This window comes from Crinia signifera, chromosome 1, assembly GCF_055691185.1.
Source record: "Crinia signifera chromosome 1, ASM5569118v1, whole genome shotgun sequence".
Lineage (NCBI taxonomy): Eukaryota > Metazoa > Chordata > Amphibia > Anura > Myobatrachidae > Crinia > Crinia signifera.
The window spans coordinates 395,900,611-395,927,308 of record NC_139217.1 but is presented as its reverse complement, the minus strand read 5'-3'; the positions used below and the strand labels follow the sequence as shown (position 1 = coordinate 395,927,308).

At 39.6% G+C, this 26,698-nt stretch overlaps 1 protein-coding gene across 5 annotated transcripts in view; it reads right to left on the bottom strand.

Annotated features, from left to right (window-relative positions):
* Window positions 1–214: 214 nt before the first annotated feature.
* Window positions 215–26,698, bottom strand: part of SEMA6A (semaphorin 6A) — a 190,393-nt gene continuing 163,909 nt past the window's right edge. For 3 of the 5 annotated variants that reach the window (XM_083151611.1, XM_083151612.1, XM_083151613.1), the window contains one exon: window positions 20,187–25,942. In XM_083151611.1, the coding sequence (XP_083007737.1) occupies window positions 24,762–25,942 (1,181 nt within the window). In that variant the 3' untranslated portion in view covers window positions 20,187–24,761. Of the gene's footprint in view, window positions 3,374–20,186; window positions 25,943–26,698 lie in introns of those variants that run through there. The other 2 variants (XM_083151614.1, XM_083151615.1) reach the window with 1 other exon arrangement.

The window sequence follows — 26,698 nt, the reverse complement described above, 5'->3', positions numbered from 1 at the left end:
AGGTTTACTGGACTAATAGCCTTTGAAGGAGAAGTTGGCGAGGTTCGATGTTTTGATAAATGTAAAGTACTAAGAAAATCTAAACCAAATAAAACCCAAGGAGAGAAATTCTATCCAGACTGCGGCTGTAACCCTGTCATTCTCCCAAACACCTCAGCTCATTTATCCAGGTATTATCCACCATCTTAGAATCATTGTACACTCGAAACAGAAATGTCTCATATGCCCAAGAAGAAAAGGGCAAGACGTATGCACGTTTATTCAACAACTTACAATACACATCAAGTGAAAAGAACAAGTTAACTATCTTGTGGATCTAACATATATAAAAGTTTTCATAAAGCATAAAAAGGTTCAGAAAAAAACAAGTAAAGAACAGAAGCATACTGTAAGTCAACATACATAAAACATATCTAAAAAAAACAAAATACAGATTTTTAATCTTTAATTTACGCCTAATACTTAACATATAATAAAATAGCTACAATATCTTGCATCCTAAATCAGCATTTATGTTACTACCAAATACATTATAGGCAAAGTGATTATATTGTATGTATTGGTGTGCACAGATATTTAGCAGTATTTGTTTATTTAACATTTATGTACCAATCAGTCATTTACTGTACCTCAGCTTCTAAAACTAGCTAATAGTTACTTTTAATGTAAAATTGAATTCATTTTTTGCATATACATGAATAGGATCACTGGAATCCCTGAATAATATCATAAACACAGAAATGATCAATGTTTCCCCCGCTCATAAATTCACTTTGGGGAACACTGACAACTTAAGACTAGATCAAGGACAAACTTGGAAAAAGCCATATGGTATAAATGTCACTTTGTATATTTCAGCCACTATACTTCTAATTAGAAGAACATTATCTAATAAACCTAAGTACAAACATTCCCGACAATAGATCCTAGATCATGTATTGATCCTTTATTGCTTGTTTTTTTTTGGTGTGTAAATATGACACAGTGTATAGTAAAGTGATTGTTACAGCCATACTCAGAGACATTAGATATACCTGAAAGGGTTCTCTGCTAGAACCGATAATACTGTACTTTGATTTGTATCATACAAAACAACAATACATAAGATACTGTTCTATTAGCAGCAAATCAGTCCTTATGGGCCAATACTAGTCCAGCATCTAAGGATTTTTTTACGGTGTACAAGAAAACACATATTTAAATCCTTCACCATCCACCAGTAACTTATGTGAAGGTTGCAAGGAAACAATACAAATTTTTGGCATGATTCAGACCTGCTCTCTAGACTGCTTATATACGCTGCCTATGGAGCTGGTAAATGCCGACCGCCAAATGCCTGCCCCCCGCCGCCCGCGTCCCCTCACTAGCATACGAGCAGATACTTTCACATACACATCTGCTCACATGCGGCGACATGGAAGAAAAAGCATTGGGTGGTCGCTCATCAGCAGATGCTTTTCCTTCCCTTCACAAATAAAAGTAAGTCTTTTATTCTGGCCGAATTTGGGACGGGCTGCGTCATGTGACGTCAACTGCCCGCCCCAAGCAGAGATGGACTAGCCTCATAGTCACGCATGCACAAACATTGGCCGGATTTCTGCCCGCATCGAGCAGGCCTGAACCACCCTCTTTGTTCTCTCTCTCTCTACTAACTAGAAAAGGTTCTACCATGTGTATGAATGTATTGTAGCATTAATATAATTAGGAAAGACATCTGTCTAGTCATAAGTCCTGTATACTAACTAAAACATGAGAAATGTCAGTTCCCTGTAGATTTATTGCAACCCTGTAATGTCAATTACAATAGGGGAGAATACTGTAAGGTACATTCTTAGATGGATTTCCAGAAGAAAAGATATGACACAAATTGTATCAGCATAAGATATGCACAGACATTTTTAAGACTCAATTAGATGTCTTTTACATTCTCTCAGAATAAGATATATTGATAGAAATTTGCAGGTCATTTCTTACATGGGGCGAAAAACAAAAAACTAGAACAGAACAAGTTAATATTTCAAGGGTCTAATTAGGGGACTTCTAAGGTTGCAGGATAATTGTAAATATGGTGCAGAATAATAAATAAATAACACTTTCTGTGCCAAGGACACCTTTTGGAATGTATCTTAGATTGCTCAAGTATCACAAGAAAAGAGTGTAGGTAATAATGCTGGTAACTGCGCTAGGGACATTCAGCCTGTCACGCAGAATGGATTGTCTCTCCTTTTGGGACCATTAAATGAAGTTTGAAGAGAATGGTTAAAAAAACATTATGCTACCTACTGTACGGCTCTAAATCCGCCTTCGATATATAGTATAAAAATATAAATATTTTAATATCTGCCTGTGGTGCGCTTTCTAATTATGCATAGTGATTTAGAAAAATATTTTGTGAAAAAATGCAATAGTAATAAAAACATAGAAACATACAATATTCCTTAAGAAAACAGGGATAGTTTTAGACCTGGAAAATCTGTCTCTAGATAAATGGAATTGTGCAAAGATTTAACCACAGGAAATAAAATCTATTTTGTTAACAATAACACTATTATAAGTTTTACAGTATATATATCAACCTAACATCATAACTGGTCCTAATTGCACATATTAACGATTGGTCTCTATTGTTTGCCATGGCCTAGGACGGCAGATGGCGCTAGAGGATTAAGAGACCGGCTGTGCCTACTCATTCTACCACCATGATTGCGAATATTTCCCTTAGGTGAACTAGGGGCTACAGTCACATGCTCATTTCTCAGTGATGAGGAGGCTTCGCCAGTGCCCCCACAACTCCGGCTAGAATACGTTGTTTCTTTAGGTGCGCTGAACAGTTGAATGCCCTGCTGCATAACACTGATAAACATTTGTGCAGATTGCTGATGTTGCTGTGACATTAGCAGCAGATTTGAGGCAATTTTTTCTAAAATTGCATTCTGCTGCATAAGGAGTTCAGAACTGGACTTCTCTGAAGCCATAATCTGTTTGAGAGATTTATTAATGTCTTTCACGTGACCATTAAGAACATTTAACTTCCTGGACATGGTTTTGCGGAACTGGCTCTGCTCTGAGTAAATGAGAGCCGTGTGCTCGCTGATGTCATGCCTCATCGACGGCGGTACCTGGTCGCTGTTGAATGGAGACATCATGGGTAGTTCATTGAATGTCTCATCGGAAACTGCTTTTTGCACATTCGTGTTGTGCTGTTCATCTTTTTCGGGATGGACATCTTGTAACATGAAGTAATCTTTCTGTTTTATGGATTCAATATGACTTGAAAGGGGAGCCATATATATTTCTTCTTTTTCTTCTTCAGGGTCGCTGAAATCGGACTTGTCTTGGAGAACATCAGTCAATGCCATTTTGGTCGATAAACCTAAGTAAAAGTAAGCGAAAACGGTTATATAACATCATAATGAATTACTTAAAGGGGTTGTCCACCTAAGGACAATCATTTTACTTATATCTGTCCCCTCCATTATTCCCCATCTGGGAAACCCTGTCACCTGAAACTGACAACCAGACCAAGATTTCAGCTGATAGAATTGTTCTGTAGAGCTTTAGTTTCATGCACAGGTTCTAAAACTTGTTCCTCAGGACCCCACACAGTTCATGTTTTCCAGGTCACCTGTGCATTTTTAATATGTGACAGTTGCTGATATACAGTGCACCTGCTGGTGACCTGAAAAATGTCTGTGGACCTGATGGCCAAGTTTAAGAACCTGTGGTTTAAGGCAATAAACAAGTGTAGTAACACTTATGTTCTATGAATACAACAGAATTGGCATCCAATTTCAGGTAATCAGTTAACCAGCTGAATTTATGCCACCGCTGGTCACACTGTCCAGTAATTCAGAAGCCCTAGATTAATTTTAGACATTTGGACCACACAGACCATGACTATGCCACAGCACCCAGTTTGAGCATCACTGTAATTCTAATATATAATTAGATAACAGCACATTAAAATGAGGAACAACATCGCAGTTGTTATGTGCACTGTGCAAGACCAAAGGCAGCAACACTTGAATTTCTACGCTGAGCTCCATCTAGTGGCTGCCGGCACACAAACACTGCAAGGGTGAGAGTTTAGGTAAGGGTGCAGGAAGGGAGGGTTAGACTAGGGGGGGGAGAGAATACTTACCACCCTGGTGTCGGGACTCTACACATCGGGATGCCACTGTCGATCTTCTGACCACCGGCATTTCAGGTGCCAATTGCCAATTCCAACCCATCAATTCATGTGTCCTCCTCATTGTTACATGAAAATCACCCACTTATGCTGATATTTGCGGTGACACATGGCATTCCAAAGTGTGCAGCCCTACATCACCAATCTTACCTTTGTTGGTGATCTCTATGACAAGTAGGATCCCATTTGGTAGTATAGAAAATCATTTACACAAACTACACACAGACTCCTTGTTTCTACACACAGAACCAAAAGCTTTATTCATGCACAAGTTCAGCTTCATAAGATCCAGTGTTTATCTGGAGGAATATTTTGTTAAACTGGGTAATTTGGAGAGGAAAATATAATATTGATTTTTAACAACTCATATAACAAGTAATTGAATTTCAGAAGGAAAAGGTTTTATTTTTTCCTTGGTGAAAGTGAACTAAACATACAGCCAGGTTCTTTATACTATACGTGCTTGAAAGTCTAGACTTGGAAACGGTTGATTTGAGTGTTGATTTGATACAAGCAACAATCATCTCTTTTATGAACCAAACAGAATGTATTGCGTTCTGTGCAGAATTAAGGTTACAGGTGTTATCTCTTTGCTATTATCTCGCTATTCTATAGACAGTCTTGTTTTGGAAACGTCGAGAATCATAGTAAAGAAATATCTGAGCACATACTGTACTTTAATCAATTTCAAAGCACCAATTGACGAGCGGGACTGGACTGATAATAGAAACTGGCCAAAATCCAATCTCCCTGGGCTATTCTGAGATGGGAAAATCAAGATATATTCTTGGCAGTGACAGAAAATGTTCAAATAGGAAGATAAGTATTACAATAGCTTCCCGTAGCCCAAACTTAAGCGGGTACTAAAAATTCTAAGAGCTAATGTTTATCTCTTTAGCAGAACCTTTTTTTTAACAGTAAAAACTGTACATTTAGATATTTTAATGTAATAAATGTTGGTGATTTCCGTGTTAGAATTTTCTATTGTGCTCAAGGGCGATGGCACTAGATGCAGCTGGTAATAGACATTTTAGACGTAATTGTTTTATTAGACAATATAAACCACCAAGCAAACTATTTTTTCACAGCTGTTGAACTTCTAACTGCAACATGAATAGGGAATCAAAACTCCTAGCTAATTAAATTACCCGTTCTGTTAAATAAAACAAAACTTTGTCATGAAATACTAAACAGATGGGTCGCTGATTTGTTTTTGAGCCCCAGAGCTTAGCTCTGTTGCTCTCTGGCCAGAGTGTTGATGTGGATGATTTGATATCACATTGATTTTTCTATTTCTTTGCTATTACCCTTCTGGATATGTTGACAATCCACTTGGACTAATGGTATAAACAAACAAGAAACTGGTTGACAGAATGAAAGGCACGACCTGGATATTAGTTAAGGAAAATGAAATTTAGATGTTCTCTCTAAGGTTCTCATTTTCACTTTACGTTCTATAATATTATTTATTACGTGCGCTTTACAGAGAGTATTGTATTTAGCCATTCACATCAGTCCCTGCTCCAGCAGAGCTTACAATCTATATTCCTCACCACATTCATTCTAGGGTCTTGTGTGGAGCCAATTAGCATACTGTACTAGAATGTGTTGGGATTGTGGGAGGAAACTGGAGTACCCAGAGAAAACTTACTCAAGCACCAGGAGAATATACAAACTCCATATAATTAGGGCCATGGCGGGAACCCATGACATCAGTGGTGTGAGACAGTAATGCAAATTATTTCACTGTGCGTGCAGCCCATAGTTTTAATGCTACGACTACTGCAATCTGTACTATTTGGCCACCCTGACAACCACCTCTTTCAGCATCAATCTATCCTCAATGCTGCTGCCTGGCTTGCCAATTTCCCCTTCTGAATCCAATTTATGCTTTTTTACACTCCCTTACATAGCCCTCACCAATTCCTCTCCCACCTAAATATCTGACCTTATCTACCTTTACACTCTAATCTGCCCTCTTTTCTCCAGAAATACATGCCTCCTCTCTCCTCCAATTTACTTTCTCCCATTCTTGCCTCCAAGATTTTGGCCTACCTCTGGAATTCTCTATGTCTCCCTATCAGACTCTCCAACTACAAAACTTCAAAAGTGCTCTGAAGACTTCTTCATCAATGCCCTCCAGCTCTCATCGTATCTCATCCATCTGTTCCATGCTCACGTCTACTCCACCTGTGTCAGCACTGTGTGTTTCCGCCTCCCCTTTAGAATGTAAGCTCTAATGCGCAAGGCATTCTATTCTCATGTGCTTTTTCCCTCTTAGACGATTTTCTAGTACTTACTCCTACAACAGCACCTAACCCTCATTTTCTGCCAGCATGAGGATTATTTCTGTGTTAAGTCCCCTGATGCAGCAATGTTTATATATCACGTACATGTCCTGCATTATATTGTACTGTAAAGTTATTGTTTATCTATTTATTTATTTATTTATGTACTTTGTTAGGTGCTGCAGAACCCTTGTGGCTCTGAGTAATTCTAGGGCAGATGTACAAAGCCTTGGAGAGAGATAAAGTACCAACCAATCATCTAGCCATTTTTCAAACACAGCATGTAATGACAGTTAGGGGCTGAGCGGCTGGTACATTATCTCTCCACAGCTTAGAACATATTCCCCCTTGTGTCACAAGTGCAATAACAGCTGGATAACCTGTAATACACGTACCCTGCAGGGGCGCATTAAGAGAGGAGACTACCTGTGTGCAGGCTCCATGTGAGTCCCCTTCTCTTTGGCAGAGACAAGATGTTTTAACTCTGCAAACTCCCCCCTCCGGCAATGTCCCCCTCCTGGAGACAGTGCATCAGTTCACACTAACACGCTGTCTCCTTCCCCCGGCCGGCTGGTCTGGGCCTGCGCGGGATATCGCTACTCACGCAAGATCTCCAGCAGCAGGTTTAGCGCTGTCCCTGCTGCTATCAAAGCAGATAGGTCCTGCATATCGGCCGGCTATCATTTACTGTGTATAGCAGTGCCCCTGTCAATTAGCGCACACTGGCTCCTTCATACACAACGTGTGCTGATACCCCTTCTCCCCCATAATGACAAAACATACATCTGCCCCACAGTGAGAGGAGAGCCTGGAGCAGCCCAGCATCACCGGGATTGCTGGGCACACCTCTAGAGTGGTGGAAACGTGGCATGCCTTGAGGCTTAACCCCCTTCCTACAAGACCATACCCAATTTTGGCCACATACAAGGTTGCATTGAAGAATGTAGTAAATAGATTGTTCGCTTATGAGCAGGGCCCTCCTACCTTTTTAACTGTCTGTAAATACCCAGTTTGTTGAACCACTGTTTCCAATTGTAAAGCGCAACGGAATTTGCTGCACTACATAATAAACTGTTAATAAATAAAAATAAATAAATAAGTTAATGGTGTCTACACTGTATAAAATTAGGAATGGAACTACTTAAGGTCTGTATTTTTACAACTTAATTTTTTGAAGAAAAATAAAACCTGAAAGACTCGATTTGTTCATACAGTTTTACATGGGACCATTCTAGGACAAACAATTGCCATTGATGTTAGTGTAAGGTCATCTAGGTTAATGTAGTGTTTACAGTTCTTGGAAGATAACCCCAGTACCAGGGGTTAGGAATGCAACTAATTGATGTTTATTTATTTATTTATTAATTAGCAGATTTCTGGAGTGGGGATGAAAAACCATAGAGATTCAGAGATATTCATTCTACCATTAAAAAATTATCAACTCCTCACAGATTGGGTTGGAGTCACACTGCTGCTGTGACACCGTAATGATAACCAATGTGCCATTACACTGACCAGATGATTTTTTTTTTCTAAAATAATTACTTTACAACAGCGTCTTATTTTGTTTATATTGGATAGGCCCGCTATTTTCTGTATTTTGCGTTCCATAAATTTAGTGAGTAAATGATAAGAAAATAGACACATACAATATTATCAGCTGTAGTATGTAAGAGAACTGTCCCCATAATGTTCACATTTCTAACAATTCTATATTTCTAAAACAGCAGTACTGACTTTCTCCTATCACACCGGCAACCATTATTCAACTTAATGAGGTCACTGGTTTCCTCTGTTCTTCTGTCTCTAGAAAGCAGATCTTGGTGTTTGATCTTACAGTATAGATTTAAGAAAAAAAAATCGATGTTATGTATATACATATATTTTTCTTTTACATTAGTGATCAAAGACAGTGTAATTTATTATGTGGTTTATGGCAAAAGATTCCAAGCCAGATAATAATCCAAGCTTCACGGAATTATGGTTTATGTAGTCATTTCATTTTATCAGTGAAATAAATATTGCAAACAATTCTTGAAATTCAACCTGTGAAAGTCATTCAGACATCTCCTGGTAGAAGTTATTGGACATCATGAAACCATAGTATAAAAATAATGAGCCACTGCAAGCAGAATGTAGTACGCAGTGCTGATACCAATGTCAAGAACACTTTTGGAGGGTAATAATATTTCTGTGTCACTACACTTCTGTTTTGCTGAATGGGATATACAGATGGAGCAGTCTGCATTGAATCATTTACGTCTCTTGACTTTACCTACAAATAGAGATGTTCCAATCAAATTGTAGTCACCTTGTAACTTTGTATTTTTTTTTTTTTACATACACACTGGGCAAATAAGAACTCAGACGGTCCTACGTGGGGGTGTAGCCAAATGGTGTGTGTATTTGGGAAGGGGGGGTTATGTGTTGCTACACCTCTCCAAATGTTTTTTGTAATCGCGTCAGCGATAAGGGCAATCATGGTATGCCTCCTGTAACATTTCTCCTCTGTCCACTACGCTATTGTTGGCCACTGTAGAGCAGCCCACTTCGAGCAACGACAGAGAGGACACTGTGTGCAGGGCTGCAGAGGGTCCAGGGAGGCTGCTGCTGCTGGGCAGCTTCAGTTTCCTTTTTATTAATGCTCCTCTACTGTTTACAGATAAGGCCAATTTTATTGATCCCCATGAATCAGCAGCGGACCTGGCCCAAGTAAGTAGTACTTGCTCCCTCCCCACTTCTCAAATACAAAATATTGCACCACACTTAAAGTCTACTACATCTGAACATACAGTTACTGCAGGTTACCATGATGGAAGAGATTATACCTTTTTGTACGTATGCTGTTAAACATGTTAATAAAATATATGGAGTTAACAGTAGTGCAACAAAGGCAATATAGGATGGGCAGTGTTCCGTAAGGAAATCAGTACCCAGTATGCCATATCCTGTATCAATTTACCAAAGTAAGACGCAGTTTGTCTTATCTTCATGTCTGACTCATGTTAGCTATGAAAACGGAACAAACTCCAGGGAACAGACAAAGCAGATGCAGCATGTCTGTGTGTGATGTCAAAACTTCACTTTGCCGAACACTGCATTGCGACCAATTCACCCATGACGGTAGAGCACCATCAGCAGAAGCAGTAGGTAAGTGTGGGCTGGGTTGGGGAGTCATGGGTCATGCGTGGGGGGTGGGGTGGGCTGGAGATGAAAATATTGGCTAGAGACAGAGAATGATAAGGCCTAGCTGAGAGATGTGGGGGGCAATGATGTTGAAAGACACACGCATATGGGGCATTAATGGCCTAATAGTCATATGTTTGTAATTATTAGTCATATGCTTGTGAATGTCAGAATTAGATCATTTTAGTTTAGTCCCTATACACTAAACATATAACTGTCAGTCAGGAAGGGGGTTAATGTAAAATGCCCTGTTTATCTCTATTTATCGGATATACTATAGATACTGTATATTATGGGCCTCATTTTGAGGAGAGAGTAAAGCAAGAGCAGGTAACTGTGCACCTGTGCAAAACCATGTTGCACTGCAGGTGGGGCAGATGTAAATGTGCAGAGAGATTTAGATTTGTGAGAGGGTATGTCCAAACTCAAATGTATACAGTAATTAGCATATCAAGGTTGGAACTACCATAGGATCAGGGAACACAGCTGCTACAGCTCCTGCAAACCGATTTGGCCCACCAGGGGCCTCTTGTATCTATCCTGTCCCAGTCACATTGCTTACCCCAGGTCTCACACTGAACAGGTGGAGGCAAATTACACTAAATTCTATTTGTGGCAAAGCAATCCCATTTACTAGGACTAGTGTGTTTGTGACACATACGCACTGTGGCATGTGGTATTATACATAGGATAAGACAGGACATATCTGTAGTTCTATAAGCAGCATTGAATTGGCTGGTGATAGACTTTGTCATACTGAATGACCTAGCTCTCTTCTTGATCATCTGATAGTTATCAGATCAAGCAACCATTCATCCATTGAACCAGGTTCCCAACTCCCTTACTCAGTGTCTGTGTGCCACAGTGGTCAGTGTCTGAAGCCCCAGGCTGCTGCTGTGTAATGATTGGGGTGGCCCAGTTTTGCAGTAGCTGTTGCCTATGTGTGTTGGCGTGATAATGTTTGTGAGGGCCTACTGCATGCCATGGGGGAGCTGGCACAGATTTGAAGGCATACTAACATGTACATGATCACTCTTACAAAATTCTTTCATAATTGTTCTACAAGGCCCAAAATGTCTAGTTACACCCATGGACAAGTAAACTTCCTTCAGGGACTACATAATAAAGAACTCCTATAAAACTAAATTCAAGCAAAATATGAATTGAGGATTCTGCTCTTTCTCCAAGAATCTAAAGCGAACCATGAATTCAATAAAATTTCAGTTACTGCGGGAATGTCACTGTTAATTATCATGGAACAGAAGAGACAGATCAAAGTACATTAAAATACATATTTAATTCATCCATTATGCTACAGAAAATCCACACAAGAGTGATTGGATCTGATGGCAAGCAAATCCTAAGTGCTCTCAGTTCTAGTAAGTATCAGCTGCTGTCTCCCTCGGTGCCACTTGATGTTGGAATTTGTTAAAAACTGGAACACCATCTTAGATGTCTGTCTCTATGATCTATCCGACTAACACAACATACTGTAGACAAGTGGAAAAAGCTTGTTGAAGGGATTTCACAGACATACTTAGTACAAACACCTTTGCTAAGTGATTGAAATTTCTATTGTGGAAATAAAGATAAAGAATTGAAGGACTGTTATTTATTTCTATAGAAGGTACAATGGCACTGTACAGGTGTTAAATTACTGTAGGTTTGTAGTACAGTAAACCGCCATTGATAAGTCACCTGTGTTTTCTGCACGCTGCTTCTACTAAAAAAAAATGGCATGATCACTTCCCACTCTCTCAGAATGCCCAAGAGGCTCCAGAACCTAGGATCTGGGGGGGGGGGGGGGGGCAAGACGCTTCCGTCCATCCCATACACTTCTCCAATGTAATTTTGTCCCTGCCTTCCACTGGGCCGCAGTAGTGCACACATAGGGGTTTTCTGAGTACCCAGAACCCTCCCTGACAGAGGAGATAGACTAGGCAAATATTCCTAAGCCCCGCTGTCTGATTGAAGCAATTTGTGGGTCAATTCGGAGGGTGTGGAGCCAATAGAAAGCAATTCCATTAGCAATGTGATATTTTGGCCCCGCCCCCTCCCAGAAGACCTCTGAATTGTGCAATTTTATGTGAGGAGCAGAGCTTAGTAATATAATGTATTCTCTCCATCCATCCATCCATCCATCCATCCATATACACACACACACACACACACACACACACAGTACATAGATGAAGACTCCTGATGAAACGTGTCAGGACATGACCTGAGACGGCTAACTCTCCTTGCTTTTCACCTGGCGGCTTTCCTAATTCTGGCTTCTCCATACACTGCAGTGCAATCCAGTGTGTGGACGTCTCTGTTTGCCTTGGTTATTTACTTCACTTCATGTGGTAGCCAGCCCAGAGTGCTTTTTATCTTGGTTGGATCATTTATATGTAGTATCCTTGACATGTTTTTATGTATTAATAAATTATCCATTAAATACACCATGAGGCACCCTTTACTATTTGTTTATATATATGCACTCAGAACAAAAAAATCACACAGGCTCTGTCAGCTATATAAATAATATATATATATATATATATATATTAAGAGCTTTAAGAAACAATCATACTGTAGCCATCATGTACATAAACTTAAAAAAGTTATCTACATATGTGTGTACGTCTTAAAGCCTTAGCATGGAATGTGAGTAAAACCAACAGAGGTAGCTACTGGCCAAAATCTGTGTTCTGTTCATTGTAAAACCCTTGTTGTGGACTGCACATTAAGCAGTTACATGCTTTATTAATTACCTCTGAAGTTGCACTTGGCAGACTTCGGTAATTCAGTTCTGTCTGCAATGACTAATCCCATTTTTTTGTAAATGTTCTGGAGAGCGGCATCAGAATGGTCTAACAAATGTTTATCTCCAATAGGTAGAATATTGCAACCAATTGATTTACTGACAATAGCTAAAGTATATATATATTAGAATGCACAGTTTCTGAAGGTAGAATAATGAATTAAAAAAAGCACTATGAAACATATGAGGACTGAAAAATGCACACATTTTGACACAAAGGGTGTGGCTGCTATGGGGCCCGAGTCTAGCGCTCACCTCAAGCCACAAACCAGTGTTGTCTGCGTGCGGAAAGCGCAGTTACTTCACACTTCCCAACAATCTCAGTGCTCAGCCGTCTCTTTAGATGCTAACTGCATAACATCTACTGTCTACTCTAAGCAAAAAAGCCCTGGCCATACCGAGTCCTGGTCATACCGAGTCCTGGCCACACCATGTCCTGGCCACCAGCACCTATGAAAGCCCTCCTCCTCACACCTTGTGCTGAGAGACAGATTCAGGGGGTGTGGAGAGTGCTGAGCTAAGCCAATGGACAACTCATAGGAGGTCCTTCTGTTGTCCTGAGGAGGAACCAGGCAGGCCGCAGTCACAATGCTGAGTGACAGTATTGCTGGAAACTGGCACATAAAAGGGCATGAGGGGGATGTGGAATAGCACATAAAGGGACATGAGGGGGGACTGGGCTAGCACATAAAAGGGCATTAGGTAGATCTAGGCTGGCAATAATAGCTTCTACCCCTATATTATTTACAAGTGCTCAAAGGTTAAGTTCAAATTCATGATACATGTTATTGACAGCCACCAGTAATAGCGAACCGTTTATTTTTTATTTTTATACAAGTACTACTGTAAATATATATTAAAATTCCATTCAAACCAAATAGCAAATCTGTATTTCATTGCAAAATAACTGGTTAAAGGCATGGTTATAAATGTAGTAGAATTAGCAACACCTATTTTTACACATTTTTGACATATGTCTATTAATATTTTTTTATTAATGTTTTATATATGAATTGAAATAAATATGTTTTGCTTCATTGAATACTGCACATTTCGATGCAATTTCTACGCCAGTCATATCAACTTATATGTAACAATTTGTGACACAATTGTGGCCAATTCTGTGTGCACCCCAATGTGCTGATCAGTGGTTTTAAATGGGTATATTGGTAAATAGACTAAGCCCATCAGCTGTGATAAAAAAAGTGATGATTGTTTCTCCTAATTGCAGTAACTTAGGCAACAGCTCAAGTATTAACCAATGAGAACATACATTTAACTCACCCAATCAGCATTATGTGATTGTCAAATTATGTCCAACTTCATTTAAAGTGTTATTATGTATTTGGCCCAATCTATTATGTATTTGTGGATGAACTATTGCACCCAAACTTATACAAAGCAACAGAAGCTTCACAAGCTCAAAACTGATTTTCAGGATGAATTTACCTTGAAGTTACTCATATGCAATAACCTAAGTCAACCTTAAAATTATATAACAAGACTTTTTCAATATTTCCAAATCTGCCATTTCAATTATTCCAATACCTATCTATGTACCATTGGATAATGGACAATTTTAGAATGCTTATGCTGAATTTCCCAGCTATGTGATTTTTTCCACTTTCTACCGATATGATATTCCCACCATGGAAGCCCATGAGTTACTGTAACATGGAAACGGGATGCGAGGTTCAGGGAAACACTTGGTCCAGACACCTGGGAGTACATTCTGATCTTTGTCAACTTCTGTAACCGTTAGCGAAAATTCATTGAAGGTTTATCTAATTTTTCCTTCCAACTTGAATGTATGTTGGAGGAGCTGTTTTCAGTTGGATACTCTGTCCCACGTCTTCTGGCCTTCCCCAAAAACAGCTCCAATGTGGAGAGAGATACACCTACTACACCTGGATCACTAGGATATTGCTCCCAGACTCCTTTTCCTATTACTTTTCAAACCAAAAAAGCCACTCAAAAACTAATTTGTTAAATCTGAAATGCTACATTTCTTGCTCCTGAAAAAATATAAATCCACCTTATATATACTAAGTTAAGTGGTCTATTTGTTTTGCATGTTGAATAGACCAGATTGTAAAGGTTATTGAGACAATATATTGTCTCCTAGGCCTTTATTCAGATCTTATCGCAGTACAAATTTGTTTGGAAAATGGGCAAAACCATGTGCACTGCAGGGGGGCTGATGTAACATGTGCAGAGAGAGTTAGATTGTGTGAATTTCTTTGTTTCTGTGCAGGGTAAATACTGGCTACATTATTTTTACACTGCAATTTAGATTTCAGTTTCAACACACACCACCCAAATTTAACTCTCTCTGCACATGTTACATCTGCACCCCCCCCCCCCCGCAGTGCACATGGTTTTGCCCATTTTCCAAACAAATTTGTACGGCAATCAGATCTGAATAAGGGCCCTAGTTCATTTATCACAGAGCACCCCTGTTCCTCCCTATGAACTACCATTTATAGAAACTTCTTTGGCCCTCTCTTTAGGGCGGGCTGATTTGGTATGATTTTAAATAGGTTAAGACCTCCTTAGATCCATTTTGCTGATTTGCCCTTTTATTAATTAACATTTTTTACCCCTCCCACCATCCCTTTTTATCTTGTGTTTCATTCCACACTCCATGTTTACAAATTCTTAATGAAACATTTAAAAACAAAATACAGGTTGAGTGTCCCTTATCCAAAATGCTCGAGACCAGAAGAATTTTGGATAACACATCAAACACATGAAATGCACACAAATATATATTTATTTGTGCATTAAACAAGGCTTCAAAACATGAAACAAAGTTTGCATACTATCTCAGATACTGAATTTAAATGCCAAAAAATCATTTTCTTGCACATATTTAGTGCCAGTTACATATCATGTCCCCAGTAGTGCCAGTTACAGATGTCCCCAGTAATGCTGTTACAGATGTCCCCATTAGTGCTTTTAGCAAAAAAAAAAAATAAACTTTTTTTTCACTTTCTGGAATGTATGGTTTTCGGAAAAATTTGGATAACGGATATTTGTATACTGGATACTCAACCTGTATGATATAAGATACAAATTAGAATACAACAAGATTATAGAACCTTGTGGATTTTTTGTAGCTGGCTTTTGCAAAGCAATTCAGGTAATGCATCAAGATGTTATAGAACTCAGTTGATTTATCAATGGGTCAAACAATTATTTGGTAAACTGTAGTCCAAGAGGCAAACAGGTCTTTAATAAGTATGTGCTTTTCCAACATCTAAATTAAAAAATCGATTTGATTTTGCACTAGTAGACTAAAGAGTAGGATATGTGAATTACAAATGTTTTTTTTAATTTATTGATTCCTCGTATTTTTATCAAATGTTGATACACCATCCTCTATATGACCAATTTTTGGCAATGTAACGGTACTCTCAAGGTGCCCATACATGATGCATTTTTTGGATGCTATGCACGCTCTCACGCACAGCATATCACACAGCACATAAAGTCTGTGCAGCCCATGCTTTTAGTACTATATTGCATTGTATCTAGTACAAAAATCATGGTGCTGTAGCACATTGCATGCTTTTAGTACTAGATACAATGCAATCTACAGTAGTACTAAAAGCACGGAGTTCATCGCACCGTGTATGGGCAATTTAAGGCGCACTTTGACCTTCAAATATTAAGAATGGACAATTTCTAGAATTCACCCTGTGGTTAAGAGGTCTGAACAACTGTATTTGGTTTACAGCATTCTATCTAATTATGGTCATGGACAGGGCCGGATTATAATGGGGGCACAAGGGGTCAGTACCCCTGGGCCCCCTCTAGCTAGGAGCCCCCTGTGTGTGGTTCTTTTTTTTTTTTTTACAGTAGCTAAAGGTTTTGTGCATAGGAGTAGGGTAGTGCTGCAGCTTCACCCACTGATTGCACAAGTGTGCAGTGCATTACTGTTGACTAAGTCCCATGACACTTTGCACCAGAGGGCAGAGGCTGAGACGTTTGTGCTGAGCTCTGATTGGTGGAGCTCATTACATGCTTCTCAGGCCCATGGGGAACAGCAGCGGCAGCCTAGTCATGGGAGGGTTTTTAATCAGAGGCAGCACTGGGACTGTGAGGTCTCCTACAGAGTAAGGTGCAGAGGGACAAACACAGGCTTTTCATGTGGTACCAAGTGTATACTGCCTTTACTCTGTGTTTTGACAGTGTAATATTCTCCCATGCAGTTTGCGGCCAGTAATGACAAGTGCAAGGGGGCCCCATGTCTAAAGTGCCCTGGCGGCCCGCCCCCCCCCCCGAAGGCTTAATCTGGCACTGTATTATAGTGATCGTTTGAGTTTTTTAATTTAGGTTTTCAATTTTATCCAAAGTTTTGTTTCCACGCATTGGTTTAAATTTTCAGGTAATACAGGATGATCATACTAAATGCATGAAATCATGACAATGTTACGGTTGATTTTTATATCAGCATACAAAAAGAATAAACAAGCCAGCTGAAGTGGGAACATTTCTACCTGTCATTTTTAGTCTGATCGGTTTCTAAAATGAAGAATTTTGTGTATGGGACTGGGATGACCTCACACAACCTGATCGCTGAACCCTTGCCACAGCCAGAATTCACAATTTTGAGCGATTCCAAACCGTTTGCAACTCAGCCACAACCCCACTCACATCTGATTTCAGATACCTTTTGTACCAATGATAGTGCAAACAAGCCCTAATAGTGATAATATCTATATATATATTACTGCCTCTATGTGACTGCAATGCAGTCACATAGAGGCAGTCAAGTCTGGATACAGGCAGAGATCCATAAGAATTGCATACAAAGCATCAAGTGAGAGGTAAAATCGGATGGTTATCAGATTGTTCAGCAATCAATTATTTGTATGCAGAAATGAAGCAGTGTAAAGCTTTGCCCAACTTACATCAGTGGAGCCAGCTACACATGGACACCTACTCTGTCACAAGTGGAGATGCGACACCTTTGCATATGCAGTATAAATGACGCAAGATGTGCTCTATGATAGGACATAAATTCGACCCTGCATACTGACAGATGTGTTGTATAAAAAGCATAATGCCATGACACGTGCAATAGTCAAGATAGCATATGATGATAAAGACATCTGAATTTAGAGAAAGGTGTTACAAGCTTTTCCATTGCCTTATGACAGAGGACCAAACTATTGTATACCTGAACAAAAGTTTTACTGTTTCAACTAGGTAGCTGTCATTACATGTAGGCAGATACAGTTACATTACTCCCGCACTCGTCATATACTGACAGTCAGCGACAGGATGGGAAGAGGAGCAGTTGTTTTTAAGGATGACAGCTGCACTGTTCTTCCTCCAGAACCTCCTCCTGTCAGGATTATGTGGAGGTTTTGGCAACAGCTACTTCACTGAGCGCCTCTTTGAATAATTTACAAGGCAGAGAGGCATAAATACAGCTTTTAGTGCTAATTTGTTGACCAAAAGCCAAGTCTATATTTTAATAATTGTATTACTATTGTTTCTAAATCCTCAACATTTTTAACCCAATTTTATAAAAAAAAAAAAGTAAAAATCACGGGTACTATCACCGAACTGCTGACCCAACTCCTACATAAGTAAGAAACCATTCTCAACTTAAGTGACATATGTTAGCTTGGACAGGGGAGGGGGAGGGGGGGGGGGGGGGCGGATAAGGTAATCCAGATCACGCTTCACTGTAAAGAGGGTACTTTTTTTATAACATAATTTATGAAACCAGTAATTTATTTATGTCTCCCAAGACCAGATTACCTGCTAAATGAGCAACGACCCACCCATTGGGCCCTGCTGGCATCAACCACTGATAAACAGCAGTGGAAAATCTAGCAAGTGACTTACATTACTCTGTTGTCCCTCCCCAGAGACAAGACAGCAATATATTGATCATCACATAAGCTAAATCTGGGGGGGTCCAGTTGACCAGAAACCCCTCTTTATCCCAGCCTTACCAGTAGCCACAACATGCCACAGAATAGAGCAGCTGCATATGCTTAAAGGTAGCATATTTTTCTATCAAGTCTTGGGTCAAGTGGGCCTTTATGTTTGAAAAACTATTAAATAAACTGTACTTTCCTGTGTGCAGGCTAGAGCGTGTTACATGCTAATTATGCATCCTTCATGGGCTGAAAACAATCGCCCAAAAGCTAAAATTTCCATTCCAGATACCCTGTGTTTGCACCTGGCTGCTAGTCTGCAAGCTGTACTTAGCTTGTGGCCAGAGACAAAGTCAAAATGGTGCCACTTACTCGGTGAAGGGGACAGGATTGTTTGAGAAGGTGCACTGTGGTGTGGGGACAAGTGCCCTGTAAGGAATGCTGTGCTGAGAGGAGAGAGGGGTACTGTGATATGAGGAGCAGCCCACTGTGCTGTGAGGAGAGGGGTCCTGTAAGGGGAGAGGGGTGACATGCTGTGAGGGGAAAAGGGTGTTCTGGTACAAGGGAAGGTGCACTATAAGGGTTGCTGTGCCGTAATGTGTGAGGAGTGCTGGGCTGAGTGGGGGAGAGGAGTGCTATGCTGGGTTATAGGTGTAATGGGTGATAGGTACTATGGTATGAGGCAAGCTCAGGGGGGGGGGTGCTGTGATGGGTGACTTGTGCTGTGACGAGTGAGTGAGGTAAGAAGATATCCTGGAAACTTTCACTTATTTATGTCTCCCTATATAACCAGGGTTGTCAGGCAATAGGCCAATGGGCAGTCAAGCCTGGAAAGTAAGTAGGTCACTGTATCATTATTTTGAAGTGGGGGTATGGACATATCTCAGGGTGGCTTAGGATCCCAGAAGTCTGAAAACTCTGACCTTATGCATTTAACTCTATATGTTTGTTCAAATGGCATGCAAAAAGGGGCTGTGACCTCATGCTCCATAAAGCCCGCATACCATTTGAGGGATGTGCCCATGTCACATGCCCTCTATTTTTCATCATGATGGGGGTGATTCCAGCACTCCTAGGATGCCATTAGCTTCCTCCCAGCACTTAATTTAATGACAAAACTAATGCCTGGTACACACCAGAACAATTGAGATCAGGAGCAAATTGTAAGATCGTCTCGCGATCTGTTGAAGCACACGATGTGCTCATGATCTGCACACGATCGGTACCCAGTTGAAGGGGCCTTTTTTTAAATCCTACCTGCAGCAGGTAGGATCTGAAAAACTAAGAAATGACCCGTGGGGCAACGCATCGGATCGTAATCGGCCAGGAAATGGCCCAAAACATGCTCAATTTATATACAATCGGTCGAGATTGTATCTAAATCGGGTGTTTTGAGGCCAAATCATTCTGGTGAGTAGCCTACATTACCTGATTTAAACTATTGCCATTTTAGATCTACAGGCTACAGTATATTGCAAACATTCAGCATCTGCCTAAAAGTAATAAATACCTATATATGTGCAGTAACATTTGTTGTTTTTAAGAGTTGACCATTTAAAAAAAAAAAAAAAACATTCTGAAGTTTTATGAAGTGGGGGAGACAGGTCCATGTTAAAATATTTAGCAATTAATACACCCACAAAGGTAAAGCAGGTGTTGCAACATGTATTGCTAACCTGTGTACAAGGCTTCTGTCTGGGAATCATAAACCACTGCAAACTCTCTCTGATGCTAGAACCTGTATTTGATAATCTACCATCTCTTATTTACAAGTTCTCAATTAAAATAATTTAACAGATAACACAACAGCCAAACCCAAATGTAGAACAGTCTGTTTTATTACCTTATGTAATAAAGATTTTTTTTTATTTTTATTTTTTTCATTTTTTGTACAACATACATTAATTTGTGTATCAGATGTTAAGGGATGTGGAGATGAAGAAAAATTTGGTGACATTACAATATCTTACAACAATACATAATTAGGAGTCTGAATTTGTTCAATCTCTCAGTGTATAGCAAGGGTGGAAAGCAAAGGCACACATAGGTTTATGAAAACAGAATAACACCTGATTCAAAATAAATATAAAAAACAGTTATAACCAATAACAAAATGGCCAGTTGTATAAAAACAAAATGTAGTAATAATGCATATAGTATTGAAGATGTATGCAATCTTGATAGACAGTACATAAGTCAACACCATATGGCCATATCCAATAGGTCAACAGGTATAAAAGGTAAACAGTGGCTAAAGTCAACGGATACAAAGGTTGACAGGGTCAATATCTTGACATGCAATGGCAGACATAAAATTATTTTGGTACTTATTTCCTAGCACGGCGCCCATCGCATAAGATTGTATGCCTTAATTGCCTTAAAGGCATACAATCTATACAATTGAAAAGATTTTTAATATGTACAATATCGCATCTTATGGATCTCATGGATCTTATGCATCCATAAAATGCATAAGATCCATGAGATCCATAAGAAGCCATAAGATAAAAGAGCGCAGCGATCCATCGAGGCCGAAGCGTGGCTAGCGCAGCGAGCCCCGTGAGGGGGCGTGTAATACCTGTGAAGTAATGCACGTCCCCTTGCGGGGCTCGCTGCGCTCGCCACGCTCGGGCACTATATAAAAACAACTCCACGCTGACGTGGATAGTGGGGGTATGAAAAGGTCGGAGGACGCGTACCGCCGACGCTCGCCACGCTTCGGGTTGGCGTCTATAGTGTGGTGGCATTAACAAGGGGGGGGCATTTCACCCATGAGGGGGGGTTAGCAATTAAAATTGGGGTTTTGGGGGCTTTTTACATTGGAATCAATGTAAAATTGGGTCTCAGGGAACATTTCACATTGATTCCCATGTAAAAATCTCGTCGATCGCATCGCAGGCATCTTATGCCGCACAAACACATAAGATGCATACAATGCTTGCGATATCGGCCTGACACATACAATCTAGATCATAGTCACCGTGCTAGGAAATAAGTACCATTATATTTTTGTCACATGTTGCATATTTTATGCCCTGTGCCCACCATCAGTAGAAATGTAGACTCTCATCATTTATTGGGCATGGTGACTCGATGTGCATTCCACAGGTTTCTATTCCCAATAGCAGTCCAAGCAGATATTCAAGCAAATGTTGGGAAATTGTGAAACCCCCCTCACAAAAAAACACTTGGACCAATTGTGTGTCGATCATTATCATATTGACTGTTGACATTTAAACCATTGAACTTTTGTACCTGGTGACCTTTTGTACATGATGATCTAATAAATATGGACTATATAGTGTTGACCTACTGAGTATCTAACTAGAAAGTGTAGAGCTATCATCCGAACACCCTTTTAATGAGAACTATATGAGAACACTGCAGAAATGAAATATATAAAAAAAGCTAATTATGTTATTGTAAACAATAAAAAAAATGCCCTACAGTTTTGATCTTAATTTTGGTGGGAGTACTTAATTATTATGCAACTCTACCATCACATTTAACTTCTGGTATTGCTCCCCTTTTTCTTTACTTTGTTTATATGTTTTTTGTAATTTTTGAAAAACAGTTGTTGCTAACAGAATTCCCTACAGCAGATATTGTTCATTCCTAATCCAGTCTTTAAGTATTCCATTTCTACACTGCACATACATTAGTCATAGGAAAAGTCTTACACAAACTAGACATCTATGGTTAATTAAAAAAAAGTATTTTAAATTGGACCTATAGCAAAATATTATCACCTTCTGATTCAAAAGTTTGTCTAAAACTATAATGTTAGCCTCTTATTATATAAATGTATATTATTTTATTGGTTATTGCTTTCATTTGACTCCTCCCACTCCATTGCTGTAATCTTTCCCTACGCCAATGACATGTACAATAGCAAGGAAAAAGGAATGAACCAATTCCATCTCTTCTTTAACACACAGGAATATACTGTATATCAATGATATTATTAAACATACAAATAAACGTATGCTTTTGTGTTATGATACAACTGTACTATAACTCATACCATCAACAAATTCCAGTAGTTATACCATAATATCACATATAACCCTGTATACTCTGTCTACTAAAATGTATACACAATTCTGGATGCACTGCAGTGAAAGATATACAAACATACATTGTCCTAAAAATTGATGAACAAACGTTAACGTGTAAACTCTAGAGAACAAAAACTATGATTAATAATGTCCATTCAGAGAAGAATCAATGGAATGATATGCAACCACCCTTGTTATACACTTTGTTCTACGATCTTGATTTTCTAAAAACAAAAATCACTATTTTGTGATTAGTCATGAAATAGCTCATTTTGATCAATCAAAAAATAAAATCAGACGAAACAGGTATAAAAGCCGAAAACGAAATGCTTTCTTTTAGGTAAAAATACAAAACAAAAAATAAGGACCCTAAAAGTATGTTGATACAGATGTTATAGCAGTTTTCTTTTTGAAATATATCCTGTGCACAGGACCTAACCAAAGTTAAAGAAAAAAAAAAGGAATTAAGAGACTGGAACAACCCAAAAGGGACCTTTATCTTTGTAATGTCCTTCTGGTTTTCCCTATTCTAGCAGTACTCAATTACAGCAGGAACCAGCCTGCTTTAAACTATCTAACTTCATTTCAGACTGCACATACATACTGTGAGTGTGGTCAGGACAGTTCTTAGTATGGAATTCAGCGAATCACATTTCCGTATTGCATCCAGTATGCACACTATACGTGGAGACGGTACATTAGCTGATGCTTAATATCACCATACTGAAATGATATGATAGTGTCAAAGGGGAGAATATTTGAAAGAAAAATGTCACCCACAACAGTGGACATACTGTCATCATGATACAAGGGGAGTTTGAGGACAAAATTGGCACATCCAGAATGATCACAAGTAACAGAGTGCAGTACTTTTGTGGGATCATGGATTTGTGTATTATCGCTACATTCTTCTCCAAACTACGGTGTTTTAACCTCCAATATACCCCGCTGGCACTGAAAGCACTGGTCGGGAGAAGGGTAAATAAATATCTGTAACTATCTGTAAGGGGAAGGTTTAGGTACTACAGCTCACAAGTACACAAAACTGAGGGTGTAAGGCACAAATTTACATGTGGAAGAAAAGGTTATTCACAGATAGAATCCTCCCATAAACAACAATCTGTGAGATCAGTCTGTGTATGGTTTCAAAGCTGGCAGATTACTCAAGTTTACCCATCGGTGGATTTTGTTTTCTGACTTACATGCAATATGAAGTAAAATGGCACAACACAACATGGTGCCTTCACAGAAATGAGTCACTACTGACACGGCAATGTTGACAGCAATGGTAAATAGAGAAGTGCAAGATCAGTTCTACTTGAAGTCAAATTTTAAATGAGATCCTTGCTTGTTTTAGAAAAAGAAAAGTCAAAGGCCCAGCCAGTGAATTCTTGCAATAATAGGAAAATAAATAATCCCCTTTTTAATCCTGGCCAGGCTGGATGGTTTCGTAACATACTGCTACTCAGTAAGTCATAAACCCATAACCGGAGCTGAAAGAGTTAATGTTTAAAAACCAGTGATGAACAACAAAGGAATGGAAAACTATGGAGATTTCAACATGATCCAAACACAAATTTTAGACTGCCAGCTCAAAATCATTTCCTCTGCCAATTTATTGGAAAAAATAATAATAAAATAACTCAACTACTCCAGTTAGCAGTATAATGTTAAATAAGAATGATAAGGTCCTTGTCATTTATTTGTTTTTGTCCACAAAGCTGCTCAGAAGGTGATTTGCAGGACAGTCATTTCCTTAGGAAAGACAAAATGAACAATAAATAATTGAAGTTACTATTGTTAACTGGTCACATGTTATTCATTAAAAAGAGAAGAGTAGCAGAGATAAGGAATAGTTGTGCCCAGTTCGGCATCCATCTGCTAATTAAGCGACTGTAACACTGATGGGCATTTCACAGTATCTGCACGTAGTAAACATCTGCCATTATTAATGTTAAGTTAGCATCGTCTCTGTAGTCATGCGTCAGTTCCTTCTTCGTTGACTGTTACTCTTCCACCCTCCACTTACCAGTCCAGGAGGAGTTTCGGGAGATAACTTTCAACATTCAACTTTGTGCTTTTGGCTCATGAGATGTGATGTTCTGGGGTTAAGTCATTATCAGTGACAACTGTTTCGATTGTGTGCACGTCCTGCAGTTGCAAACATAAACCGTACATCACATAATTTCATAAGAAAATATTTCACTTTTCTTTCCAAAGAGTCCTTAGCTTAACAACAGCCTTCTTGGAAATTGAAGTTTATTGATGAAATTGCAGTACACTGGCTCAAAATGGCAAATTCTGTTCAGCTGGTATTCCACCTTTCTGCTCTGATTATGTACATGCATCATTGGACATAATAGATGATGAAAATGAAGGTTTGGGTGGTACATCTGGCTTTAGGGAAGGAGTACGTTTCACGCCTGATCTGGGCAGTGAGTTATAGGCATTGATACTAGGCTGCCTAGTTAGAGTCACTGTCTGCCCTTGAGCAGCATTGAAATGTATAGAGTCTACTCTTTGAGGAGCAGGGGGAGGGTTGTCCCCTCTACCGAAGCTCTGATGTCTGGAGAGATGAGAAGAATTTGATGAATTAGTATTGTTTCTTTTGAGGGTTGACGACTGGTGAGTTCTTGTGAGCGAGTTTGTGGGATAATTTCTCTTGTATTCCACACTGTAAGCTGAAGAGTGCATGTCTATACGTTTTCCCATTCCATTCTGTGACACTGAGGAACTCGGAGGGCCTAATGATGCCTCTCTCTGTGGTACTTTTGGTGGTATGCTATCTAGGTTTTCCACCAAATTAACACCATGATTTGGACTTTTACTGGCAAGGTGTTCTTTTATTGTTTTATACTCCAGAGTAGAACTCTGGTTTTCAATAGATATCTGTGCCACTTCTGTAAGTTTTGGCTGGTCAACATAGTCATGCTGATACCCTTGCTGTGTTATTGGAAGTACCACCACACTTGGAATGTGGCTGGGTGAAGCACGAAGAGGCAAATCAGTTGGTATAACAGGTGATGGCATAGGTGGAATATCTTTTGTACAAGCATTGATAATATTCTGATTTCTTTCCCAATCCCTACTACCCCTGCTAGGCTTTCTCTTTTGCTGCAAAGTCGGAGTGGACTCAGGTGTTGGTAAAGCTGCCAAATCTAGGTGGTGCTGCTCAGCTTTGATTAACATTTTAGCAGTTGTGCCTGGTGTAGCTAGTTTTCCGTTATGCATTAAAGGTGTGAGGATGGCCTCTGGTTTTGGATCCTTGCCCTGACCATCACCGAAGAGTCCACTTAACTTGGTGACACTTGCCATTGAACTTCTCCGTGAGTGACTGAGATCTTTGTCTTTTCTCTGGACCACATCCACATCCCTCCTGCGATGGTCACAGATACAGTACACAATAATTCCAGAAAAGACTGCACCCATGACAAAAGCAAGAATTACAGCAATGGCCAAAAGCGTGACAGGAACAAGTTGATCGTGACCTTTGAGATAACTTTCACGAATCACTCCTGCAACAAATATGACAAACAGTTAACTAGGTTAAAATGTATACATTACATTGTCCATTTTTATTTTGTTCTGCAAAGTGCTTAATAATAATCATGGATACATGTATATTATCTACAAATTTAAATCAGATATAAAAATGTCAGTATATGCCTCATTTTTCTGGGTATGCGGTGGACAGGCGGACAGTGTCTAGGTAGACAGTCAATAGGTCGCCATGGAAAGGTCAACATGCGAAACCTCGACACAAGCAAAAGGTCAACATAAGTTTTAAAAAAATACATTTCACTCCATCCTTATGGACTCCAATTGAGAATGGTAAAGTGTCTCGAATGCAGCGAAAGTGGGGTAAGGCAACTCACCAGAAGCAAGTGAAGCTAGCCATAACTAGTGTCACATCACTTGCGAGGGAACATATTTAATTTGGGTTCTACATGATGAACTGTACAGATTTACACCAAAAACCATTTCCATGTCGACCCTTCGCTTGTTTTGACCTATAGTGGTATATTCAATGTAGGGTCACCACTGTCGGGCTGGCCAGACAGCCGTTACCCTGTCCCATTCTCGGCTGGCTCAACTGTGATTTTTCAGGTGGGATTCAATGTCCCGCCTGCTGAGCACCGAGAAGGGGGCGTGGCCGTGAGAAGTGGCAGGAAATCTGCGAGCTCCAGCCGGGAGCTTGACAATTCCCAGCCGTTCTCCGCAGAATGTGCCCGACTGCTTGAGAAATCATGCATGTTCTGCCAAGATCCCTG